General features: G+C 39.5%; 1 protein-coding gene across 3 annotated transcripts in view; it reads right to left on the bottom strand.

Annotated features, from left to right (window-relative positions):
• Window positions 1–266: 266 nt before the first annotated feature.
• ATP6V1H (ATPase H+ transporting V1 subunit H) overlaps window positions 267–26564 on the bottom strand; it is a 62123-nt gene continuing 35825 nt past the window's right edge. For all 3 annotated transcript variants that reach the window (XM_059901273.1, XM_059901274.1, XM_059901275.1), the window contains 5 exons: window positions 20556–20734; window positions 17661–17786; window positions 15391–15492; window positions 13590–13703; window positions 267–626 (listed from right to left, as the gene is read on the bottom strand). In XM_059901273.1, coding sequence (XP_059757256.1) covers window positions 566–626; window positions 13590–13703; window positions 15391–15492; window positions 17661–17786; window positions 20556–20734 — 582 coding nt within the window. In that variant the 3' untranslated portion in view covers window positions 267–565. The remainder of the gene's footprint in view (window positions 627–13589; window positions 13704–15390; window positions 15493–17660; window positions 17787–20555; window positions 20735–26564) is intronic.

Here is a 26564-nt window from a genome sequence, read left to right as displayed (position 1 = left end):
TAAGCAAATCTTCTAGACCACAGCAGCACATCGAGTTAATTTAACATTTTAAAGTTCTCTGAATGTTAGCAGAGGATTGCCGCAACGTGTATGTGTGGATGGACGGACAGATGGATGGATGGACGGACGGAAGACAGAGATACATATAATTTCAAAACATTTATTTACCATTCACTATTTTTGCAAATACAATTCTCCCAATTTGGTTGGGACAAGAGGTATTTATGTAAAAGGCCAAGTCAGGAACAAGGAAAGACAAAAACATATTTGGAGTGAGAATCCTTTAATAATTCCATATGCATTCCCAGAGAACAATAAATACAGAAATTACAAGCAGTATATGTAACAGTAATATTTTCCTTAGATACAGAAAGCACCCACTTTAATACAAAGTAATGGGCAAACACTCGTATTGAAATCAGCACTGGGGAAAGCTACACAACAGAAAAAAATGACACGTAAAATGAGAAATTGATTGCTCTCGACCCTAATCACTCCGACTCACACTCCAGGTCTTCTGCCCCGGGGGAAGGGGCGGCTGGAGACCCCGAGGCTGAGCGCCCGTTCAGCTCCGGGCAGCTGCAGTCTGCGGTTGCTCAGACTGGAGCTGTTTACCAAGATATTCCCTGAAACACAGGAAGGAAATAGCAAGGGAGATTAGAACCGAAACAAAGAATCTCTTTCAAAATTGAAGAACTATATACACTGTCGTCTATGCTTACTTTAACATCTAAAAACTAGTAAAATAGCCCCAGAAAACTAATCTTGTCCAAATTTCAAAAGTACCTGTACTGTATGAATTTTAAACACTCCATGAACCACAGACAAACAAGGCATGACACACACAAACAAGTAATTCTGCATTCGATCACCGGCAACGTCTGCTTTCCTGTTTAGAGAGTCGTGTCTGCTGTCACCACTTCTGCAATCTAACAAGTTCAAAATCAACGTACGGAGGATTCCAAGTAAGTGGCCCGATACATAAGAAACAAATTTCCTGACGTTAGAAAGTACAAGTGTTTATCTCTAAGGATTTACCCAAGAGCACATGAAAACAATCACTGAAAATAACATCCAGAATCACGACACTTAATCAGAGCTACTAGTTACGCAGCACTTACTCTGCACTGGCAGAGTCTGAAACCTTCACCAAGATGGTCCTACTGAACCCACAGAACAATCACGAGAGCCGAGAAGGAGTATTCTCATTTTACAGATGGGCAACTGTGGCTTAGAGCAGTGGTCTCCAAACGTTTCAGGTGACGTTCTACTTCAGAAAATTATTCGAATGGTCTGTGTATACTTCGCTCTAAATTGCATACAGATACCACTGTTGATTCCAGGACAGAAAACAACCTTTTCCCTATTTTCCTATGAAGGATTTGCCTAAACTTTTGTTTTTGAACTACCTAATAAGGACCAGAAAAAAGAGATCTTTTAAGAATATTTAAAAGATCCCCTCCTGTTAAAAGGGAAAAGCTTGTGTTTTGGAATAGGGACCGGGTTTACATTCCGGAGCCTGGCAAAGCTGCCCGGAGCTCACGCCGTGAACCACCAGGTGGGTCTAGTCCCTTGGGGCTGTGGTTCATCTCCTGTGCCAGGACCCAACTAATACTCAGGGGACAACAGTGAATACCGGGACGTGGGGAAGGTACCTGATTTCCTCACACAGGAGGCGTTGCAGAAGTAGGGTCACAGCAGGAGGATTAAAACAGAGGGAAGAAGAGCTGTTCCCGCAGAGAATTTAAAAACACACCCAGAGGGCTTCCCTGGCGGTCCAGTGGTTAAGACACCGCCTTCCACTGCAGGGGGCGCGGGTTCCATCCCTGGTCGGGGAGCTAAGATCCCACATGCCTCGCGGCCAAAAAAACCAAAACATAAAACAGAAGCAGTACTGTAACAAATTCAATAAAGACTTTAAAAATGGTCCACATTAAAAAAAAAAAATTTAAAAACAAAAATCAAAAAAATAAAAATAAAAACACGCCCAGCCATAGCTTCCTCCCCAATGTCTTCTGCTCTTGTTTTCCTGGTCAAAGGTCTTTATTACAGGTAGATAATAATGCTCCACCCACTACACTCTCATTTTCTCCCTGCATACAAGGTGGCCATGGGGCATTCCCCTCCTCACAACCTTACCGCTCGGGGAGTACAAAAACCAGGGCCCCCTTTCCTTGTCTGCTAAGTAGGGTTTATGCAAGCTAGGATTTAAGCGAAGGACAAGAACACACATAGATGTAAAGGGTTCAACTAAAAACCCACACATCAAGAATCCCAGATGGAACTCTGTGAGCCCTACTTGAGGTAGGTCACAGGATACCAAGTCTACTGGGAGAAGAGCCCAGATGGGACCCGCGGACAGAAGAATCAAATTCCTCCTCAGGCTTTCCTGAAATTGTTGTTTGCTATGGCATGTGGGTTGTTAAATTCAGAGGGAGCCGAACCGAGGAGCAACTGAAAAAGATCCTGTCCTACAGAGAGAGGACCCAGCCTGCACGAAGCTTTGGAGAAAATCTACTCCTGGGTTCGTCTTGTAAAGGGTTGTGGTCTGCTGCCCTGACATCAAATGTGGTCAATTAAAACATTCCCGAGATTCATCCAAGCTGCCTCTGAGTCCTGTGTGACCCCAGGCACGGGGCAGTCCGGACACCAGGGGCCTGGGGCTGGGAACACACAAAGGCGGCTATGTCTGCACTTTGGTACCGGCCACCGGGGAAACCTGAGTACAGGGGTGCCCACCCTTATCCTCTCACCTCTGCAGCGTCCTGGGAGTGGGCATTCTCATCTCCATCGACAGGGGAGGGAAAGCTGCAATCACCTGCTCAGGAGCAAAGCGGGCAGGTGCACGGGCCGGGGCTCAGGTCCATTCCTCTCTCTACTGTGAGGCTGCCAGGCCTCCAAAAAGAGGCCAGAAAGGTGCAGAAAGCAGACACTGTGCCTATCTTTAGAGTAGGAAATAATAACAGGTGTGAATAATTTCTTCAGGTTAAGGTTACGTCACTGTCAGGCAAGAGGAAAAGCGACTATGGACTTTTCTTCAGGGGATGACAATGTGTCCCTAATAGGACTCCAGAAGAGCTACTTAAGTGAGTTAATCTGAGTACTGAGTCAGTCTCGCTAAACACGAAGATCAATACAATAAAAATTCAACTCATAATTCACTCAAAGGGTATCCGATTTGTACCAGCAATCTACAGGAGCTGGACATTAATTCTTTGCTTCTACTACCTAAGAAGCAAAATTTGAGAAGTGTAATATTTTCTTCTCTTTAATCTTCATCCATGACTTTGTAGGGGAACAGAATTTGCCACCCAGTATGTGTTTCTTCAACATGAGGATTATTTTAGGCTGATTATTTTTTTAAAAAACAAAAGCCTTGGCAAGTTCGCTTCTTACCTGCCCCTTAACTGCCTAAAGAACTCAGACAAAGGCCTTGGTCCAGGAAGGGCACTGTCACCGGAGATCTACAAAGCACACGGGTCGGCGCTGGGGGGAGCTACACAGGGCCGGGAGACCAGAGTCCTCTGTGTGTCCCACTGTCCCTGCGGGCCCAGCAAGCATCTGTCACCAAACATCCACTTTCCCACCTCCGTGTGAACTGCCTTCTCCCCGCTGAAGTACCCCCCTGCACCCCCTTCTCCTTCTCTCAGATGTCATATAGTTTAAAGTTGAGTTATTCCTCCAGCTTTTATCATGATTCTGAGTATTACACACAAAGCAAATTTTGTTTTTATGAACCGATTTTCCTATGTAAAGCCACGAACCACGTAAAAATCACAGTGCTCCAAGGTCATCTGGATTTTCTCCTATGTTTTCTTCTAGGAGTTCTGTGTTTTACATTTAGGTTCATGATCCATTTTGAGTTAGTTTTTGTGGATGTCCAGTTGTTCCAGCACCATTTGTTGAAGAGACTACTTTTGCTCCATTGTATTGCCTTTACTCCTTTGGCAAAGATCAGTTGACTATATTTATGGGGCCCTATTTCTGGGCTCTCTGTCCTGTTCCATTGATCTATTTGTTTACTCTTTCACCCATACCCACACTATCTTGATTACTTAGCTTTATAATAAGTCTTCAAGTCAGGTGGTGTCAGTTTTCCAACTTTGTTCTTCTCCTTCAATATTGTGTGGGCTATGCTGCGTCTTTTGCTTCTCCATGCAAACTTTAGTATCAGTTTGTCAATGTCCAAAAAAAATAAATAAATAACTTGCTGGGATTTTGACTGGGATTGCATTAAATTTATATCAATAGATCAAGTTGAGAACTAACATCTTGACAGTATTGAATCTTCCTATCCATGAACATGGAATCTCTCTCCATTTACTTAGTTCTTCCGTGATTTCATTCACAGAGTTTAACAGTTTTCCTCATGTAGATCTTATACATATTTTGTTGAATTTATACCTAAATATTCCATTTTGGGGAAGTGCTAATATAAATGGTATTGTGTTTTTAATTTCAAATTCCACCTGTTCATTGCTGGTATATAGGAAAGTGATTGACTTTTCTGTATTAACCTCATATCCTACAACCTTGCTGTAATTGCTTATTAGTTCCAGGACATTTGTTTGTTTGTTTGTTTTTATCAAATCTTTAGGATTTTCTATGTACATGATCATGTCATCTGCAAGCAAAGGCAGTTTTATGTCCTCCTTCCCAATCTGTATACCATTTATTTTCTTTTCTTGTCTTAATGCATTAGCTAGAACTTCCAGTACAAAGGAGTTGTGAGAGGGGATCATAGTATTCCCTTATTATCCTTTTACTTTCCATGGGATCTGTAGTGATGTTCCCTTTTTCATTCCTGACTAGTTAATTTGTGTCTTCTCTTTTTTCCTTCATTAGTCTGGCCATAGGCTCATCAGTATCATTAATTTTTTCAAAAAACCAGCTTTTGGTTTCCTTGATTTTCTCTACAAATCTCCTATTTTCACTTTCCTTGTTTTTTTGTTCTTATTCCTTTTCTTCTGCTTACTTTGATTTAATTTGCTCTTTTCTTCTCATTTCCTAAGCTGGAAACTTAGATTACTGACTTTTGAACTTTCTTCTTTTCTAATATATGCATTCGGTGCTATAAATTTCCCTCTAAGCACTGCTTGCACTGCATCTCACAAATTTTGAAAAGCTGTATTTTCATTTTCACTTAGTTCAAAATATGTTTATATTTCTCTTGAGATTTCTTCTTTGACCTATGTGTTATTTAGAAGTGTGTTGTTTAATCCCCACATATTTGGGGATTTTCCAGTTATCTTCCTGTTATTGATTTCTACTTTAATTCCACTGTGGTCTGACAGCTGACACTGCATGATTCCTATTTTTTTTAATTTGTTAAGGTGAGTTTTATGGTCCAGAATGTGGTCTGTCTTGGTGAATGTTCCATGTGGGCTTGAGAGAAATGTGTATTCTGCTGGTATTGGATGAGGTAGTCTATAGATGTCAATTCTATTCAGTTGATTGATAGTGTTGTTGACTTAATTGTGTCCTTATTGATTTTCTGCCTGCAGGATCTGTCCATTTCTGAAAGGGGGGTGCTGAAATCTTCAACTATGATAGAATTCATCTATTTCTCCTTACAGTTCTATCAGTTTTTGCCCCACATAGTTTGATGCTCTGTTGTTAGGCATATACATGTTAAGAATTATAATGTCCTTTTGGAGAACTAACCCCTTTATCTTTGCAGAATGACCTTTCTTTTTTTTTTTTTAAAGCTTTTTAATTTATTTTTATTTATTTATTTATTTATGGCTGTGTTGGGTCTTTGTTTCTGTGCGAGGGCTTTCTCTAGTTGTGGCAAGCAGGGGCCACTCTTCATCACGGTGCGCGGGCCTCTCACTATCGCGGCCTCTCCTGCTGTGGAGCACAGGCTCCAGACGCGCAGGCTCAGCAATTGTGGCTCACGGGCCCAGTTGCTCCGCGGCATGTGGGATCCTCCCAGACCAGGGCTCAAACCCGTGTTCCCTGCATTGGCAGGCAGACTCTCAACCACTGCGCCACCAGGGAAGCCCCAGAATGACCTTTCTTATCCCTGATAAACTTTCCTTACTTGTAAGTCTGCTTTCTCTGAAAGCAATATAGCTACTTCTGCTTTCTTTTGATTAGTGTTAGCATGATATATTTTTCTCCTTTCATTTACTTCTAATCCATATGTGTCTTTATATTTAAAGTGGGTTTCTTATAGGCTACATGTAGTTGGGTCATGCTTTTTGATCTGCTCTGATGATCTATCTTTTGCTTGGTGCAGTTAGACCATTGACATTCAGAGTGATTACTGATACAGCTGGATTAATATCTACCATATTCATTTCTGTTTCCTATTTGTTGCCCTTGTTTTTTTGCTCCTATTTTTGTCTTCCACTCTTTTTCTGCCTTTTGTGGTTTTAATTCAGCATTTTATATGATTCTATTTTCTCTCCTTTCTTACTCAGCATGTCAGTTATACTTCTTTTTTTACTTTTTTTAGTGACTGCCCTAGAGTTTGCAATATATTAATTTACAATTAATCCATGTATATTTTCAAACAGCACTATACCACTTCATGGATAGTGTGAGTAGCTTGTAATAACCAAATAATCTTAATTCCTTCCTCTCGTCCCTTGAATCATTGCTGCCACTTATTTCATTTATATATAAACATACGCAAGCAATGTGTATAAAATACATATAAGCGTACATACCCAAGGATATTGTTGCTATTAGTTTTTGAACAAACTTCTATGTTATATTAGTTAGGAATAAGAAAAATAAAAGTTTTTATTTTACCTTCAGTTGTTCCTTCTTTGATGCTCTTCCTTTCTTTACATAGGTCTGAGTTTCTGACCTATATTATTTTCCTTCTCTCTAAAGAACTTTTTTTCATATTCTCTGTATGGCAGGTCTACTGGCAACAAACTCCCTCAATTTTTTGTTTATCTGAGGAAATCTTTATTCCTCCTTCACTTTTGAAGGATAACTTCAAAGGGTACAGAATTTGGTGAGTTTCTTCTCTCAACATGTTAAATATTTCACTCCACTCTCTTTTTGCTGACATGGTTTCTGAGAAGTTGGATGTAATTCTTATCTTTGTTCCTCTATAGGTAAGGTGTTTTTTCCCCCTGGCTTCTTTCAGGATTTTTTTTTTTTTCACCTTCGATTTTCTGTAATTTGAAAATTGCATGTTCAGGTGTAGTTTTTTTTTAGTTTTTATCCTGCTTGGTGTTCTCTGAGCTTTCTGGATCTGTGGTTTGGTGTCTGACATTAACTTGGGAAATCCTCAGTCATTACTGTTTCAAGTATTTCTTCTGTTCCTTTCTCTCTTTCTTTTTCTGATATTCCCACCAGATGTATTTTACCTCTTTTGTAGTTGTCCCATAGTCCTTGGATATTCTGTCCCATTTTTTTAGTCTTTGTTCTCTTTGCTTTTCAGTTTTGGAGGTTTCTATTGATATATCCTCAACCTCAGAGAGTCTTTCCTCAGCCGTGTCCAGTCTAACTAATAAGTCCATCAAAGGCATTCTTCATTTCTTTTACAGTGTTTTTGAGCTCTAACATTTCTTTTCGGTTCTTTCTTAGGATTTCTGTCTCTCTGCTTAACTTGCCCATCTGTTCTTGCTTGCTGCCTACTTTATCCACTAGAGTCCTCAGCATATTAATCCTAGTTGTTTAAAGTTCCCAGTCTGATCTTCCAACATTACTGCCATGGCTGGTTCTGATGCTTACTATGTCTCTTCTTTTTTTTTTTTTTTTTGCTTTTTGGTATGCCTTGTACTATTTTCTTGATAGCTGGACATGGTGTGCTAGGTAAAAGAAACTGCTGTAAATGAACCTTCTGTAACCTGGTGGTGAGGTGAGGGAGAGGAAGCTTTCTGGAGTCCTTTGATTGGGTCTCAGTCTTTCTTGAACCTGGGCCTCGGGATCGTGAACTTCATGAGTGTTCCTCAGGGTTTTTTCTACCCCTTTGGGTGGGACAGGATGATTAGAGCCAGCTAGAGTTGGTTATTTCCCTTCCCCAGGTCAGTCGGACTCTGATGACACCCCAGCAGGCTGGGCTCTGGTTAACTAGTTTCCCCAGGCCTTTTTAGAATGGAACAATAGTTAGAACTATATCAAAATGGTTCCTTTCCCCTCCCCCTGCCAGAAGGCCAAGGGAATTTTTCTCAGATATTTCTCGTGGAAACCTGGTCTGGCTTCTGGAGAGAAATCTCCCCATGTGGTGGGGGCCCCCCATGACTGGCTCCCCTGGAGTTTTTAATCCTCAGACTTGTGCACACTGAGCCTCCTGCAATTCACCAAGCACAGTCCAGCTCTCCTGCCAGGCACCGGTCCCCCGCTGGGCTCCACGTGTGAGTCCTGCTCAGGTAAGCCACAACTCCCTGTATTCACCTGCCTCTCCAGTCTCGCCCTACCTTCTCCCCTATGGATCCAAGAAGGATTGTTGATTTTTTCAGTCTGTTCAGCTATTTACTTGTTGTTCAGATGTAGTGGCAACTTCCAAACTCCTTACATGCATAACCGGAAACCAGAAGTCCCTCCTTTTCATTTTAAATGCTGGTTCCAGATCAGCAAGTAGTTACAACAAAAAGCGATCTGTACAATGCAGAGTACGCCCCTAAATGACCACACTACGTGCAAATCTGGTTAATGTGCTGTGTGGGAGAAATGTCTGTGCTGTTAGAAGGACTCTTAAGAAGATAGTATGCAATAAGCAAAGTCCATGTTTAGCACTTATTATAGACTCCTTTTTCTTTAATTATATTTAGAATGTAAGATTCTTACATGAGAATTCCTCCACTAAAAATATCATAAGAATAATGTGGAAAACTCCAGGTACCCAAAGAGAGACCACAATTTTCTAAATTAGTTTTGGAAAATGTTAAACCCAGAAATGTCATATGTTTATTTAAAATCACATGGAATGTTTTGGTAACATGATTATTAATGCTAAAAAGTTAAAACTTACATAAGGGTTTTTTTCCTTCAATTCTGTTCATAAGTAACTGTTTTAATCACTGCATTTATGGCTATGTACTACTTACAGAACAACTAAAATATCCTAAGCAGATGTAAAGATCCGAGAATAAAGTAGTATCACCCACACCCTCGGCTTGCTGCGTTCCTCTCTATTTACCTACACGTGAAAAACCTAGAGAGGGTGACACTCTTATAACTTATTATTCTGCTTGAAAATAGGTTGAAAAAGAAGCTAGAAACAAAGAGAAAATTCTACAGGAGATCCTCTACCTACAAAATTCAGTGTTTCTTTCCTGAGGTCCTGAGCTGTCCATATGCACATATTGCTGCTTCTGAATTAGAGGCTGATGACATTTAACATCATTCGGTAGGAGAAAAATGATGACATTTTATGATGTTAAATTATAATGTATAAACTGAGGGTCTATATAAAAGTTCTCTAAAGTAAGCTGTCACTGTTTACATATTTTGACAAATTTAAGAATATAAAAATCCAGCCCTGCTCAAAAGAACGAGGGACATACCAGGAACTGCACATGGGGACGGGAGGATCAGAGCCTGCACGTGCCACTTAGCAGAGCTGTGGCTAGGACTGACCCGCTCGAGGCCCTCTGAACTGAGGAGACCCCGGTGTGTGCCCACTGCACACCCCAGCAACTCCATTCAGCCCCCCATGCCCCACCCACATCAGTCAGGGTTACATGTAACCCACCCGTCATTCCACGTAAACACAGGTGTTAAGTGGAAGGGAGAAACACTGGCTACTCTAAGTCCTGCAGTTCACGGAAATAATTCCGCAATCAGTCATAAAATCGTGAAAAAGAATTAAGTAGCATTTTCACATGATATATAACTCTATACTCCATGTTCTATAAACCAGGGATAAATCCTTCTCTACATTATCAAGAAAAGTAATATTTAACTCCCTAGAGCAGAGTCTAAATCAAGACCCAGTTCCATGATATTGTGAGTATCCAATTTATACTTAATATGTAATTTTTAACTTAAAACCAAAAAAAAAAATTCTCCTCAGTAAAAAAGAAATGTTAACTTTACGATATCTAAAATTACGATTTAGTCTAATCAACAGAAACTGGTAATAATGCAATGCCAAAAATCTAAAAATCATTTATGGTAGAAAAAAGTAAAAAAGTCAAGAGTGTGCTGGAAATCTGGAAATAGCCAGGGAGGGCCTCAGAGCAAAACAACAACAGAGAAAACGTGCAAAACTTTCAGGAAAAGTTGCTGCTGCCATTCAGACAGACTTTTATTCTACTTTTACCCATGGTTGTATTTTCATTATCTTCAACTAATTTATTTCACCGTGTTGTACTAAAATATACCCTTTTCTAAAATTTTGTTTTAATTAAATCAAAACAAACAAAATGTTGAAAGGAAACCAAGTCAACTGTGTTTTCAGGTTTTATTTAGTGTGAAACATCTTTCAGACACCAGTACCATGGTTTAGGTTAAAAAGCCTCTATTTCAGGAAAGTAGAAAGGCAGACTTTACCAGCATGATTTACTGAAGGCAACTTGGTTACATGCATAAAGATACTGATTCAAAATCCTTTTACATTTGGGGATAACTCTGCTGAAGATTGACTTTCCAATGGCATTCTATTTGGTCTCACACTAATCTGATGTTGAAATAAATTGCTATTACTTGAGCAATTTTCATTCTCTGGCACAAAGTGCCAGAGAAATGCATATGTCACAACAAAAGATACAGGTCACATGTGAATTCTCATCTTTATATGAAAATTCCTTTTTTAAAGAAAGTATAGGAAAATGCTGACACTAAGCTTCTCCATTAAAGGGGATTTATCATAACTAAAACATTAAAGCTAAAATAGCTTGGCACATAATTAGAGAGAAGGGGGGAAAAGGATATTCTCTCATCAGCTAGTCAATGACAAAGAGCAAATAAACCAGAGTCTGGCTATAAAGACAATTTACTTTTCCTTTTGTAATCGTACATCAAAAAATTTACTGAGACCAAATCAGATTCCTAAATTCAAGGAAAAGTTTTCAAATTTTAAATGTTTCATCTTTAATGCATGATCATTTGCACAATAAAAATTCTTAACCAAAAAATTTTCTCCACCGGCAAAGGGAAAATTCCCAGTCAACATCCTATTCCACACCCAGCTTTTTCCACATTAGAAATATACATTACAGAAAAAAAAGGGGGGGCTTCCCTGATGGTGCAGTGGTTAAGAATCCGCCTGCCAGTGCAGGGGACGTGGGTTCGAGCCCTGGTCCGGGAAGATGCCACATGTCGCGGAGCAACTAAGCCCGTGTGCCACGACTACTGAGCCTGCGCTCTAGAGCCTGCAAGCCACAACTACTGAGCCCGCAAGCCACAGCTACTGAGCCTGCAAGCCACAACTACTGAGCCCACGTGCCACAGCTACTGAAGCCCGCGCACCTAGAGCCCGTGCTCTGCAACAAGAGAAGCCACTGCAATGAGAAGCCCGCGCACCGCAACAAAGAGTAGCCCCCGCTCGCCGCAACTAGAGAAAGCCTGCACGCAGCAACGAAGACCCAAGGCAGCCAAAAATTAATTAATTAATTAATTAAAAAAAAAACTAACAATAAATTCTTCAAGAGAAAGAACTATTAAAATGAAGTTGTTTTTTATTAACAAAAGAAGAATTATGCTTCAACAGCCCTACTTTCAACAAAAGGGGAAAATAAAACTGTATTTAATGGAAACTTCAGGAAAATATCTGTCAAATACAAGCTCACTGACTGCAACAGCCTCCAACTCTATTAAATGCCAACATTCTGTAAACGAACTTCATGAAAGAAACAGAAACAAACCAAGAGAGAGAAAATTACTAAATAATTTACGTTGAAAAACGTGGCTCAGGGTAAAGTAAAAGAAGGAGGGAATCCAGTGGAGTATTCTCTAGTTTCCTGACAGACTTGGAAGATTTTCCTCTGCTAAATAGTAGATAAAAAACCATTTGGAGTGCCCTCTGCCTTGATCCCATTCTTCTTGCACAGACAATGTGAAAAGAGTAAAAACACTTTCAGTCCATCGAGCGCCGTGAGCACCAGCTCTGAAATCGATCCCCAGTCCATCTACCACTTGGTACCAACTGTCACCATTCTAGTCCACGGCACGAGCCATCCCTCCCCATGGCCACAACAAGAATCTACGGAAACGGTCTTCCTGCTGCCACACTCGCCCCCAACCATCCACTCTCCGCAGAGGAGCCTGTGAGACCTTTCAAAATACAAATCAAATCCTGTCACTCCCCTGTTAAAACCTTAACCATGGCTTTCAACTCATCCAGCAGAAGGACCCAGCAGACCCTCGGCGATCAGATGGCGGCCACCTCGCCTCGCCCGCCTCCTTTCATGCTGGCCTCAGCCGCTCCTTCAGCTTCCGCTCTGAGCCCCAGCGCGGCGGGCGGCTGTCTGCGGTGAGGACTGGGTGCCATGCGGCCCACCAGCTGCCATTAGCGCCGCCTCCCGGCCCCCAGCTGTCACAGCCAAACAGGGCTCCAGGCGCTGCTCTGAAAGGAGCCAAGCTCCCTCCTGCTTCCTGGTCCTTTCCCCTCCCATTCCCTCCACCTGAAATCCAACCCCCAACACTGGCGGCGGGTGACTGGTTCCTTTCCATCACTGTCTCAGCCTGGCTGCTGGGACTACTCAGAAAGGCCATCTCTCATCACCCACTTGCATCACATCTGTCACCTGGAGCCTAGGGTAACAGGGTACAAATTAAGTGCTCAGAGAGCAGCTGCTGGAAGAAGGCATAAATGTCAGTATTCACGAGAAAAGTGCGTAAGTGGCAGGATCCTAATATTTAATACATGATGTCATGACGGCAATCCTGGATCCTCTCCTATCCTGTATCTGCCTGCATCTTTCACATGTAAGCATTTGGATGTGCCATTAATCTGTCCTTTGGAACTATCAGTAGCATTACCGTCAGTTAGCGCATCTTTCCCAAGAATGGGGAATAGAGAGGCATCTGAACTCAGAAGATCGCGGAACAGCCAACCTACTGCTAAAACAGCCACGGCCGAGTCCAGGGTTGTCCGCTCACAGACACAGATGGCTCACCATTGTACCTAAGTAGTCACTCTAATTTATCTTGTTTTGAGTACAAAAAGGTCAATCATTTTGATTTAAAAAATAAAAGCAAGAGAAAAAATAGGACTCTGGCTACTATTTCAAAAGCAAAAGGCTGTAACAGATGAAATGTGAGAGCTGAATCTTAACTGATCAATCAGCTTTTACTGTTTTCATGTGAACTGGTAAAAATCCATTCAGGTTAACTGTACGCTGAACAGTTAAACCCTGCAAAATTGTAGCGTCTCTAATCAATAGTCCAGCTGAATTCCATTCAACTCTCAAAAAACGTATTCACCTATGTCGTAATGGTCCTTTTAGTTACTTCTGGAGTTGTTTCTGATACTAGTACTTTGAATATACATTTCTTCAGAACATTAATGCAGCTGTTTTTTCTAAATTATCACATCACTGCTCTGAACGGCTAAAATGTAGTTCTAGGTATTAATCAAAATCACTGCTGTTAAAAGCCACCACTCATCGGAGCCTTTCCACAAGAACTTCTGGACGGGGACGCGAGGCCCAACAGGGCAGCGGGGGGCGGGCGGCACCTACCAGTTGTGCACCATGAGCTTCTGCACGGCCAGGAGGGCGTTGTAGCGCACCTGCTGGTCCTCGTGGTGCATGTGGTTCATCACCAGCTGCTTCCCGCCGAGCTGCTCGATGACCCTGGGGGCCAGAAGCCACATGGTGAAGATGCTGCCGCTACTTTCAAATGCAAGCTGTTAGCAGAAAGCCCCAACTCCGAACTGCCCAGTGGTTTTACAAAGAAAAGTAACCATACAGGTAAGTAAACCAACACACGTGTCTTTTTTTAAATATCATTTTCTCCAAATCACAGGTTTAAAGTTTTTATATATTTTCTCTTGAATCCCTAATGATAAATCCAATTGTTATTCTCATTTCCTAGTCTGGGCAAATATCATCAACCTGGACTGTTGCAGTAATCTAGATGACAGTGTTCTAGGCAGTTGAGTATTAACTTCTTTATTACCAGCATTTGTGGCTTGCTTAAAAACCAGTATACTGAATACCACCTTATGTCTGAAGTAATATCAGATCAATATTAAGCCCAGCAGTGGCCATGCTGTGAACCAGATACGGGCTCAGATGCAGACAGCAGAGAACATGAGGTTAAAAAGCACCCCGTAGGAGCCATGTTAATTTCCTGAAAAAGACGTGATTTGTTAAGATATCTGCCCTTTCCTGTAATGATGGAACATGCCACATGACCTGCTGGGCAGTGAAACAAATGAGAAAATTCCTGTTGTCAAGAACACCAGGAAGACTGACAACCAGCACTGCTTTCTGTCACTGTTCCCTCAACCCCCTGAAAAATCCAGTTACTACAGACACAAAAGCGAAGTGAAAATGGTTATTTGCCTCACGAATGGAAGGAGGTCCTCTGCTCCTCTGGGGGGCAGCGGGGGCGTGCAAGGAGCCGGCGAGCGTCTTTAATCCCAGCCTGGGAGTGTGGGAGCTGCGGTCGGCGCCGCCTGGGGAATGACATCGCCACCACACAGCCCGTGACAAGTGGCACCTTAGTGCAGTAGGGCTTCTGGTGCTTTAAGACAACCTTGCAGATGAGCACATGGGGTCAGGGGTGAGGGAGAGGCTTTATCTGTATGCCTTTTTATATTTTATTTTTTAAAGCATCTTTTTTTAAAAAACGTACTGAATTGAGGGAAAAAAATGCAGTATAATTATACCCAAACTTTATGAGTGCTTGATACGTGCCAGGTATGTAACAAGCTTCTCCAAACAGCATACAACAGCCTCAGTCTCATTTAATGCTTTCTCCCTCAACTCCTGTCCTTTCACTGTTAGCGTACCTAAGTGATTTCACATTACCGAGCCAGCCTCACCTCCTCTGCAAAGCCTTACCTGTCTCCTCCCAGAGGGAATTCCTCACTCTTCAGTACTTGGAAACACATCCTTCCATTACTATATATCTACTGTGACTTTTCTTACACGTGTTATATTTCCTTTTATACTTGGAACCTACTCAGGTCAATAACAATGTAACTACAAATAATAATTTAAAAATCACCAGTGCTAACAAAATGGCTTTTGAATTAAATCATACAAACCAAAGAAAACCCTGAACATGAAATTTCTGGTGTGATCTCTGTTGGCTACTGCACAACAGTATTATACACGTGTGCTTATGTTTTCATACTTCCCATCTTTAATTAGGTTTATCATTTATCGTGATTCCCAGTACTATGGTCATCTTGATTCCGCTCACTCCATCAGCTCCTCGGCTGAACGAGTCTACTTTACAGGAGTATATGAACTAGGACCCCTATGCTGAACATCTCAGGACACCCCAATGAAACCAAGGTTCCTCACTTACCGCTTGCCTCGCGGGTAATGCCGAACGTACTCGCCAACGTCATGGGCAGCAACAGCTAAGACTTGTGGGTCATCGGACACCTCCAGAAGTTTGGTCAAAATTCTGAAATAAATTTAATCCAAAGAGAGATTGATTTCTAATTCTTTTCTAGAGCACAACAGAGCAAAGGTATAATGCCGATACTTTCCTGAAAATAGACACTTACAAATATAACTGTATTTTCTACAGGTTTCACTGCTACACGCAATACACTACACATGATTTACTGCACGTAAGTTAGCAGCTTTCAAACCTTTATACACACATTAACAGGTCACTTTCAGATTCACAATGTCCACCACCCACAATTCCCACAATATCAGGGAAAGGGAAGAAGGGAAAACATAGGGAGTTCTTAGGGCAGTGAAACTATTCTGTGTGATACTGTGACACAGCAGGAACTGTACAACAGAAAGCCATGAACCTGAACGTAAACTATGGACTTCAGTTAAAATAATGTATAAATATTGGTTCATCAATTAACAAACGTGCCACACTTAGGCAAGACGTTAAAAATAGGGGAAACTGTGCCTGGTGGGGGAAGAGAGGGTATATGAGTACTCTCTGTACTCCCTTCAATTTTTCTGTAAACCTAAAGTTATTCTAAAAATTAAAGTCTATTAATTTTAACAGTTATAGTAAGGTATATATGTAGTAATTCTATCCAAAAACTGAGAAGATAACCCAAAAATGGGAGATAACATTTGCAAAGTATATTGTCTGATCAGGGATTTACATCCAAAATATATTAAAAAAACTCTTACAACTAAATACTAAAAAGACAACGCATTTAAAAAATGAACTAAGAATCTGAACAGACATTTCTCCAAAGATATAAAATGGCCAATAAGGACATGAAAAGATGCCTGACTCGTTAGCCATCAAGGAAATACAAATCAAAACCATGATGAGATATTACTTCACACTCACTAAAATGGCTAGAATCAAGAAGTCAGACAATAGTAAGTGCTGACATGGAGATGGAGAAATCAGAATCCTCATACACTGCTGGTGGGAATATGAAATTGTGCAGCCACTTTGGAAAATAGTTGAGTAGTTCCTGAAATGGTTAAACAGAGTTACCATATGATTCAGCAATTCTATTCATAGGTGTCTACCCAAGGAAGAGAAATAAAAACGTATGTCCACATAAAAACCTGTACACAAATGTTTATTACCAGCATTTTTCATAATAACCCAAATGCCCATCACCTAATGAGTGGGTAAATAAAATGTAATATATCCTTATGATGGAATATTATATGACCATAAAAAGGAACAAAGTACTGCTAAATGCTACAACATGAATGAACCTTGAACACCTTATGGTAAATGAAAGAAGCTGGTCACAAAAGGACAAATATTATATGATTCCATTTACATGAAATTTTCCTAATAGGCAAATCCATAGAGACAGAAAGTAAAAGCTTAGGGCTGAGGGGATGGTTGGACAGAGAAGTGACAGCTAAAGGATACAGGGTTTCTTTTTGAAGTGATGGAAAATGCTCTATAATTGACTGTGTTGATGGTTACACATCCTCATGAATATACTGATTTATACACTTTAAATGGGTGAATTGTGTGGTATGTGACTTATATCTCAGTAAAAAAGAAAGAAAGACACTTGCACATATTAGGTCATCTTTATTATAACAAAGGGAACCATGCAAAGCAGTGGGGAAAATGTTATTTTCAATAAATGTTGCTAGTTCAATTCTATATCCATGTAATGAAAAAAACAAATCTTGACCTACCTTATACACCTTACCCAAAAACCAATTCCACACGGAATGGAAATCTAAATGTGAGAGGTTAAACGATAAAGCTGCTAGCAGATAACACAGAAGTATATCTTCAAGACCTTGGGTAGGCAAAAACTTCTTAACCAGACACAAGAAAGCACTAGCCATAAATAATAAACTGAGCTACATCAAAAGTAAAGAGTTAGTGGCATTTGACGTGGTAGAAGAAGAGCTGTGATGAATACATATGACCAAGAAACCTACAGAATTCCCACAAAAACAAAAACTTGAACAGGCACTTCTCCTGGGAAAAAAGATATCCAAATGGCCAATAAGCACACGAAAAGGTATTCAACCACATGAGTAAGCAAGAAAATAGAAATTAAAACCATGGAATATCTAAAAATTTTAAGAGGGACAAAAATGTGTCCACGAGTATGTGGAAGGATGGGGGTTTATTCAGAGTGTAAACTGGAATTTAAAACTTACTTCAAGAGCTCATAATTCTTCTCATTTAACCTCACAGCATTTTCTCTCCAAAATTTCTCAGATTTGTGCACAGGACTCCATTCCAATCTTCCAGATTTAAGTTCTGAACTATATTCATCAAATGAGCTGTAAAAAGAATTCAAAGTTTATAAGAATCTGAGAGATAGATAGTCCAAAATTAAAAAAAATAAAACATCTTCACTAATTATTTAACTACAAAGACTGATCATCCTTTGTACATTCAAAAATTACCTCTAAACAAGTTTAAATGGCTTAATCTTCAATAAATCATGTGAAACTTATTCAGGGTACTACGGTCCAGTACTCCTGTCAAATTTGAATGTTCACCATGAGATATTAAAAGGAGCACTTGTTTTCAAAATTCTAACCTTAATATACACATAAATGTATGTACATCACTAAAATATCTGATGGGGACTTCCCTGGTGGCACAGTGGTTAAGAATCCGCCTGCCAATGCAGGGGACATGGGTTCAAGCCCTGGTCCAGGAAGACCCAACATGCCACAGAGCAACTAAGCTTGTGCACCACAACTACTGAGCCTGTGCTCTAGAGCCCAAGAGCCACAACTACTGAGCCTGCATGCCACAACTACTGAAACCCACGCGCCTAGAGCCTGTGCTCTGCAACAAGAGAAGCCACCGCAGTGAGAAGCCCGCACACAGCAACGAAGAGTAGCCCCCGCTCGCCACGAGCAAAAGCCCGTGCGCAGCAACGAGGACCTAACGCAGCCAAAAGTAAATAAATAAATAAATAAATAAATAAATAAAAATAAAAATAAATTAAATATCTGATAATCTAGCATTGTTTCTACCATGCCTCTTAAAACACTGTATTTGCCAGACCACTAGATACATAAAGATAAATTTATGTAAAAGTATATTACTTTAACACAAAATAAAATAGTATATTCTATCATACTTTAAATGACAAACCATGATACTGCGCTACAAAAATAAAAACACACACCTCAGTACAATATTTTTAAACGTGACTACCAACAATGCAGAGGTAATTCATTAACTGAATTAGCCCACTACAGATTAATTAAAAACAAAAACCTCTGTACATGTAACAAACTAAAATGCACTTTAATTCAAAAATTATTCACTATGTATCAAGCAACAATTATTCAAATCTTCATAATATAAAACTGTTTTAATGTGGTTAGCCAGTGAACAAAGTGACAAGACATGCTTGTACTTTCTTTCAAGTAAAATTTTCAAAAAGAAGTAGCCATTTAATACTGATTGATAATTCAGTATAACAAAGATTCACTGGTTAAGTTGATCATAGTAACCTGCTAAATAAAGTAGTAATTTAATGAAAGGCTACTTAATATAAGACGTAACCTAATATTGTTTAAGTTAATATGCTAAACGTGTAACAACATAAAGAGACAAATCTATTTCATCTGCTCCCATCACCCTGTTAGCTTTAGATAAACAGCAATATTTTTCAAATTACCAAATTCAACATGAAAAATCAGTAAATAATAACAATTGGCTAGCATGGATTAAATAATTTAGAAAGCTATCACTAATCTTATTTATTTTTTAAAAGGATCTCAAATCATTATTACAGAAGAACTAATGATAATTTTTTAAAATAAACATAATAAAATAGAATTTGTATAAATTGCAAGCCTATTGCTGGCCTATTATATTACAAACAACTGACTCATATCTGAAATTATTAAAACACAAAAATCATCCGCCTTCCTCCACAAAACTCCATACAAACCACTGATATGGGTGACAGCTCCCATCTCTATAAAAGCTTTTGGGCCTTGAGCTTATGGGCTGCACTGAATTACCTGGTAAATACATTTGTGGAACACATACTATACTAAAGGCACTTGCTGGACACCTCACAGAAAATCCTACAAGGTTAGAATTTTTATCACTATTTTACCAAAAGGAAAATTGAGACTTTAAAATGTCAAGAGGCTTGCTCAAGGCCGCACGCGGACAAAGTGGCCCAACAATTCAGACTGGAGTCATCCTGGCGCCCAAACCCCATCTATTTCTAGTGAGTAGCTCTCTTTTTAAAATCTATCAATAGTTCAAAAACAAAGAATGCATGGGTTAATGGGAAAAATCATCGAGCTATTATTAAACAAAAAAGAACCACGACCAGAAGAATACGTAGAACCCTATTTGTGTGTGTCTGTGTGTGTCTGTGTGTCTGTGTGTACGCATGTGTGCGCACGCACATGCATGCATGCTAGGGGGAGGGGGGCTAGGTTTTTTTGGGAATGAACACAAGAAACCAGAGGGGCAGGGGGAAGTAGGTGGGGAAGATGGGGGGACTGGCGTGTTGCCTCTTCTGTACTGTATTGTATTCTGTACTGTACTGTATTCTGTATTCTGTACTGTACTGTATTCTGTACTGTATAAAAAAAAGGGATTTTTTTTTCTTTACTGCATGTACATCACTTGCATAATTTTTAATATAAAAAATAAATAAAACCAATAGGGACTTCAAAAAAGCAGGAAAAAATACTCTTTCCATATCTGAGCAAACCTCCTCCACAAATTAACAATGACTGCTGCTTAAAAAAGATTTTAAACCAGGGGGAGATTCTCAAAGGGTGGCACCCACAACCCGTGGTAGAACACCAGGTCAGATTTTAGACAACAGAGAACAGTGGGGATCTACCCTAAAGAGGAGAAATAACACACAGCTCTGACCAATGGTTGCCATGATGATGAGCCAGCGTTTCCAACCCCTCAATTTTCAATAGAAGACATGATGTTTTACTGCAATCTTTTGAGTTTATAGTTTGTAACAAATTTAAATTTCCTTAAAATATGAGGCAAGTCAAACAAGGCCCAATATACCCAGCCTGTGAGAATTAAAAAGAATAACATACCTAAGATCCTGGACACTCTCACCAAGTTTCTCCAAGAGAAATTTTATATCTTCACTGATATCTTCGTCGTCGTACTTCTGCTGTTCCAAGTTCTCCAACTGTTTCAGAACTTTGCACTGAATCATAGCCAGAGCATACTCTTGGCGAGTTTCTCTTTCAGTTGATTTTTCTAAGAAGTTCTGGGTTAGGCAAAGACACGACAAGAAATGATATAGTTTGTTATGTGATGTTCTCTGCACCTGCTTTCACATCCTCTCTCCTCCTCCTGTTCTCAGGTTAACTATCACCTTAAGTGGATGACTGGATCACAAATCCTGACTTTTTTCCTAAGCATCTGCCCCATATCAGGAGCATCCTTCTGATTCCTTCCTTACTTACTGGCTTACTAAACATTTTAAATTATTGACCTAGACAAGCCTCAAACACTGAACACATTTACAATGAGGTCCATCACCATCCTTCCTCACAGCCCTGCTCTTGAGGTCACCACCATGAACACTCCATTTCTTGGCCACATGGAGCCCCTAGGATGCTAAGAAAGACTGTTTCCTCAAGTATCTCTCTAGTTTCCAGTCACTGACCTTTTTCTCCGTCCATTCAACCTGTAAGTGCACAAAGGACGGCAATTAAAAAAACTCTCTTGCTTCAGTAATTATCAGAAAAGTTTTGTGACATTCAAGCAAATTCCTCAGTTTTCTTCTGCAATTTTTAAGAGTACTTATGAAATCAGCAAAGGAATCTAAGTAATTCTGAAGATAAACTGTTCACTGAATTAACCAATATTTCAGAGCAAACACCATGCTCATGCTGAGGTCTAGAACAAGGACAAACAAGCTCTCAAGAAAGCCACCTTCACAAAGTTGGTAAAGAAGGCCTGTCAAATCTCCCACAGTCAAAAAAATCCTGGAATAACAATTCTAAATCAACTGTACCAAAATTTTAAATTTCTTTATTTTTGCAAGGAAGTTATGTTTCTAATAATTATGTTAAATAAATGCAGAGAGAGATTTAGCTTAGCATATGGAAATTAGTGAGATCGATCCCTACCAAAATTCCAATTTTCACAGAAATAGGAAAAACAATCCTAAAACTTGTATAGAAATATAAAAGACTCCAAATATCCAAAGCAATCCTGAGAAAGAAGAATAAAGCCGGAGAAATCACACTTACTGATTTCAAACTAAACTACAAGGCTACAATGATCAAAACAGTATGGTAATGGCTTAAAACAGACACACAGTCCAATGGAACAGAATAGAGAGCCCAAAAATAAGCCCGTACATATTCAGTCAACTAATATTTGACGAGGGAGCTAACAAAACCTATTGTGGAAAGGATAGTCTCTTCAATAATGTCATCAGGGAAACTGGATAACCACATGCAAAAAAATGAAATTGGACCCGTATCTTTATACCAGTCACAAAAACTAACTCAAAAGGGATTAAAGACTTAAACATAAGACCAGAAACTGTCAGACTCATAGAAGAAAACACAGGGGAAAATCTCCTTGACATTAGCTTTGGGAATGATTTTTTGGATATGACACCAAAAGCACAGCAAAAGTAAAAATCAACAACTGGGACTATATCAAACTCAAAAGCTTCTGCACAGCCAAAGAAACAAAAAAAGCAAAATGAAAAGGCATCCTACGAAATGGGAGAAAACATTTGCAAACCATATATCTGATAGGAGGGCAATATCGAAAATGTATAAAGAACTCATTTAACTCACTAGCAACAACAACAACAAAAAAGCACAAGCCAATTAAAAAATGGGCAGAGGATCTGTATAGACACTCTCCCAAAGAAGACATAAAGATGGCCAACAGATCATGAAACAGTGCTCAACATCACTGATCATCAGGGAAATTCAAGTCAAAACCACAAGTAAATATCACTTCGCACTTGTTAGGACAGCTATTATCAAAAAACAAAAGACAGCCAGTGTTGTCCACATTGTGGAGAAAAGAGAACATCTGTGCACTACTGGTGAGAATGTAATATTAACTTCAAGTATAATGGAAAAGGTTAAGGATAAATATTGTGACACCAAACAACCTATAAGAAATAAAATACTACAAAGCAGAACAGTTAAAAAGCCAATAGAAAAATTAAACTGAAATTCTAAAAAGAACTCAGTTAACATAAGAGAAGGCAGGAATGAAAGACAGAACAAAAAACAGATGAAACAAACAGAAGAAAATAATAAAATGGCAGACCTAAATCCAACCATACCAATAATTACTCTAAATGTCAGTGAACTAAACACTCCAATTAAGAGGCAGAGATTATTAGAACAGATAAAAATTCAAGACCCAAGTATATGTTGTCTCAAAGAGACAAATTTTAAATATAAGACACAGGTTGAAACTAAAAGATGGAAAACCATAAGTGGAAGAAAGCTGGCATGTCTATATTAATTTCAAATAAAGTAGGTAGCAAGACCAAGAGCATTGGGACTTCCCTGGTGGCACAGTGGTTAAGAATCCACCTGCCAATGCAGGGGACATGGGTTCGAGCCCTGGCCCAGGAAGATCCCACATGCCGCGGAGCAACTAAGCCCGTGAGCCACGACTACTGAGCCTGCGCTCTAGAGCCTGCACGCCACAACTACTGAGCCCGTGTGCCACAACTACTGAAGCCCACGCACTTAGAGACCACGCTCCGCAACAAGAGAAGCCACCGTAATGAGAAGCCCATGCACCACGATGAGGAGTAGCCCCCACTCACCACAACTAGAGAAAGCCCGCGCGCAGCAACGAAGACCCAACGCAGCCAAAAATAAATAAATATAAATAAATTTTAAAAAAATAAAAAGTTTAAAAAAAAAACAGAGTTTCAAAATACATGAAACAATAACTGGCAGAACTGAAAGGAGAAACAGACAAATCCACACTAACAGCTGGAAATTTTAACAACTCTCTCTCTTAGCAATTGATCATTGATAGAACCACTGAACAACAGAATCAGTACAGAGATGATCCAAACGATACTATGAACCACCCTGATTTAACTGACATTTATAGAACATGATACATCTGCAAAACATGCATTCTTTTCAAGTACACATGCTACATTCACCATGACAGACCATAAGATGAGCATAAGACAAATCTCAAATTTCAAAGAATTGGAACCATATAGAACATGTTCTCTGACCATAATGGAATTCAAATAAAAACCTTAAACTGTAGGGCGGCTTGAATTCTGGTAACGTCTCCCTTTATGAAACTCCTCCCTTCACCCCTCGCTTTTGTGAGATTTTACTTATTAGTCTACTTAGTTTTCTCTGTTACCTTTTCCAGTTACTTTTCTTACTATTATCTCTCCTAAATTTAGAAACATATCAAAACTCTTCTGTTCATATGGTCCTACATATTTGTTGCCTGGAGAGTTACACTTCATATTTAAGATATTATCATAACTAACAGTTTCAACTATAACCTCAACCCAGTCAGTGTAACTGGTAAAGAACAGCCTGATGGCACTCTTCTGAAACCATCTCTCCTCTCAATTCTCTAAGACAACAGCACTTCGAAACTTAGTCATGTTTGATGTTCCCCTTTCCTTCAAGCCTATGTCAAATCAATCAATAAACCTTACCTGTTTTTCCCTCAAAACATGTTTTAATTTCATCTCTCCATCTCATTACAAAGAATAAAAAGGTTGTGAAAAATACTTTGGAAAATGAATTTACCAGAAACAAACCTAGATCATCTGGCAGCAGTGTACTCTTTAAAGACACTAAACTCAATGGCATCTTCACCTCAACAAAATCAAAAGCGTAAATATCATTTTGGTCTGTGTCCAAGTAACGGTGCAGAGCGACCTTGACTTCACTAAGAACAAGGTGGAACCAAGTGACAATTCAGATCCTTCCTTCACCAAAACTGCTAACCTTGTAACATACACGTTAAAGCAGTGCTTCTCAAACCGTCTGTGGTGAAGACCAGTTCTGTTTGATTTTCAATTTCCAATCAGTCAGGAACAAATACTTTTAGTAAAAAATACAATAAAAATGAATTTCTAGAAAAATGAACTTTAAAAGACGTGCAAAATACAAGCTCAAATCTTTATCATTAAATTTGACAGACACGTCAAATTACCGTAAGTTTCTAAATGCTTGCTCTCCCTTTCTGTACTTATCCCTCGCAAGCGGCTAACCAACAGCTGACAGAACTGCACTGACGTGCAGACCACACCCGAAGCAGCGCTGCATTACGGGACTCACCCCAAGACTACAAATGTCTCAGTCTTACCAAACCTCTTCCAAACCTGGTATCTAATAAACAAGAGAGATAAATTCCTGAAATAAGGAATGAGGGGTAGACCTAGGAATGAAATTTCTTGATAGCAACACTTCTATGTGAAAGCAGTGGGCAAAACAGTCCCCACACACCCAAACCAGAGCAGGTCTCTCTGAAGAGGTTATGACTGTGAACTGTCTGCGCAGGAAGATGTAAGTCTGTGTTTGCCTGTGTCTGTGTGTGCATATGTGTGTGGGTGTGAGTTAAACATCATGGTTAGTACAGCTAATGTAGATCCAAATTCAATTTGGTGGTATTTCTTTCTAAGCCTTTATGCTGAAAACGATGCAGTTGTAAAATACAATTTATCTTCTTATCTGACATATTACGGAGGCTCTTGACTAAAAAGAGCCAAAAAGAGAAAAACTCTACACAACAAATATGGGCTTGAATGTCTTTCTCAGTCACAGCCTCAAAAAACATTCTAATTTATTTTAGAAACGAAAGATTGACATATCAAGTTAACCAATGGAATAACATTCATGGAGACCTGGAGTTCAGCACCTGCTATGAATAAGTGAGACAGACATTTTCAAAAATAAATTCACCCAGCCAAATGGAAAAAAAAAAAAAATTAACAGCTGCTAGATTTCTTCAGCTCACAGCAGCTCACCAAGCTTCCAAAAGCACAAAAATTCCCTTCCTGAGTTTCAGGATGTGGGGAAAAGTGCATAATTAGACAATCCTCAAACAACCTCATTGGTGAAATCTTTATTAAAGGTTACAGGAATTTGAGAATAACGAAGAAAAAAAAGAACACGTCATTTTTTACACCTATTCGATGGTCTAAATCAAATGGCTTTACTATGTCCTTACTAATGGCTCGATTTTAACTCAGTTGTGTACATCAAAGTTCTGGATGTCTAAAGATGTTCTTCTGATATTCAGTCTTCAGTATAACCATGCAATGATTATACTGTCCCAATTTATCAAGGAGAGTCCAAAAAACTAATATACCTGTCAATAGGTTGGGTGTATTTTAAATAATCTGAAATCCAAATTAGACAACAGAAGCCGAGAAATTAGCATAAGTTCGACACATTGCGGGTAAAAAATTGAAACTGCAAATGAAGTATAAATAAGATTTTAAAATCTTGCTAAACATTAGTAAAATATTCATGCTGTCTTTTCTAAATCAAACAGAACAGCACTTGATCTTTGCCTAGGTTCCACATTAACTTAGAATGCAATTTCTAGAGGTGGGCGTTAAAGAGGCAAATTGCTAGTATTTTATGCTTTTATGGAGCGAAAAGGCAGGAAAATAAATACAGATTGTATATTTACTATTGCCAGGCACTTCGTCTGTTATTTCGTTGAATTCTTACCCAATCTTGAAGTGAGTTAAGTATCACTAACCACCTTTCACAAGTGGAGAAATCAGCTCTGAGAGTTCAAGCCACTCTCCCAGCAACCTGGTGCTGGGATTCACCCCTAGGCGTGTCTACTCCAGAGCCTACACTCTCGCTAACACACCACGTGGAAAGGAAACTTAGAAAAGGGCTGTGCTATTGTACCCCTCAAATTTCCATAAAAAGCAGATAATCAATCTGGAGAGCTCCCAAATCAGGTCAAAAGAAAACTAAGAATCTCAGTCTGGCTTTATACTTCTTGTGACTTTTTGAACTTTGTATACCGTAAACATTCATCATGGTGACTTCATGAAGTCTCTCCATCAAAGACAGATTCAAACAAAATACAAAGTC

The sequence above is a fragment of the Balaenoptera ricei genome, chromosome 17 (genome assembly GCF_028023285.1).
Source record: "Balaenoptera ricei isolate mBalRic1 chromosome 17, mBalRic1.hap2, whole genome shotgun sequence".
Taxonomy (NCBI): Eukaryota; Metazoa; Chordata; class Mammalia; order Artiodactyla; family Balaenopteridae; genus Balaenoptera; species Balaenoptera ricei.
Note: the sequence above shows the minus strand (reverse complement) of the source record. Positions and strands in the feature narration are given on the sequence as shown.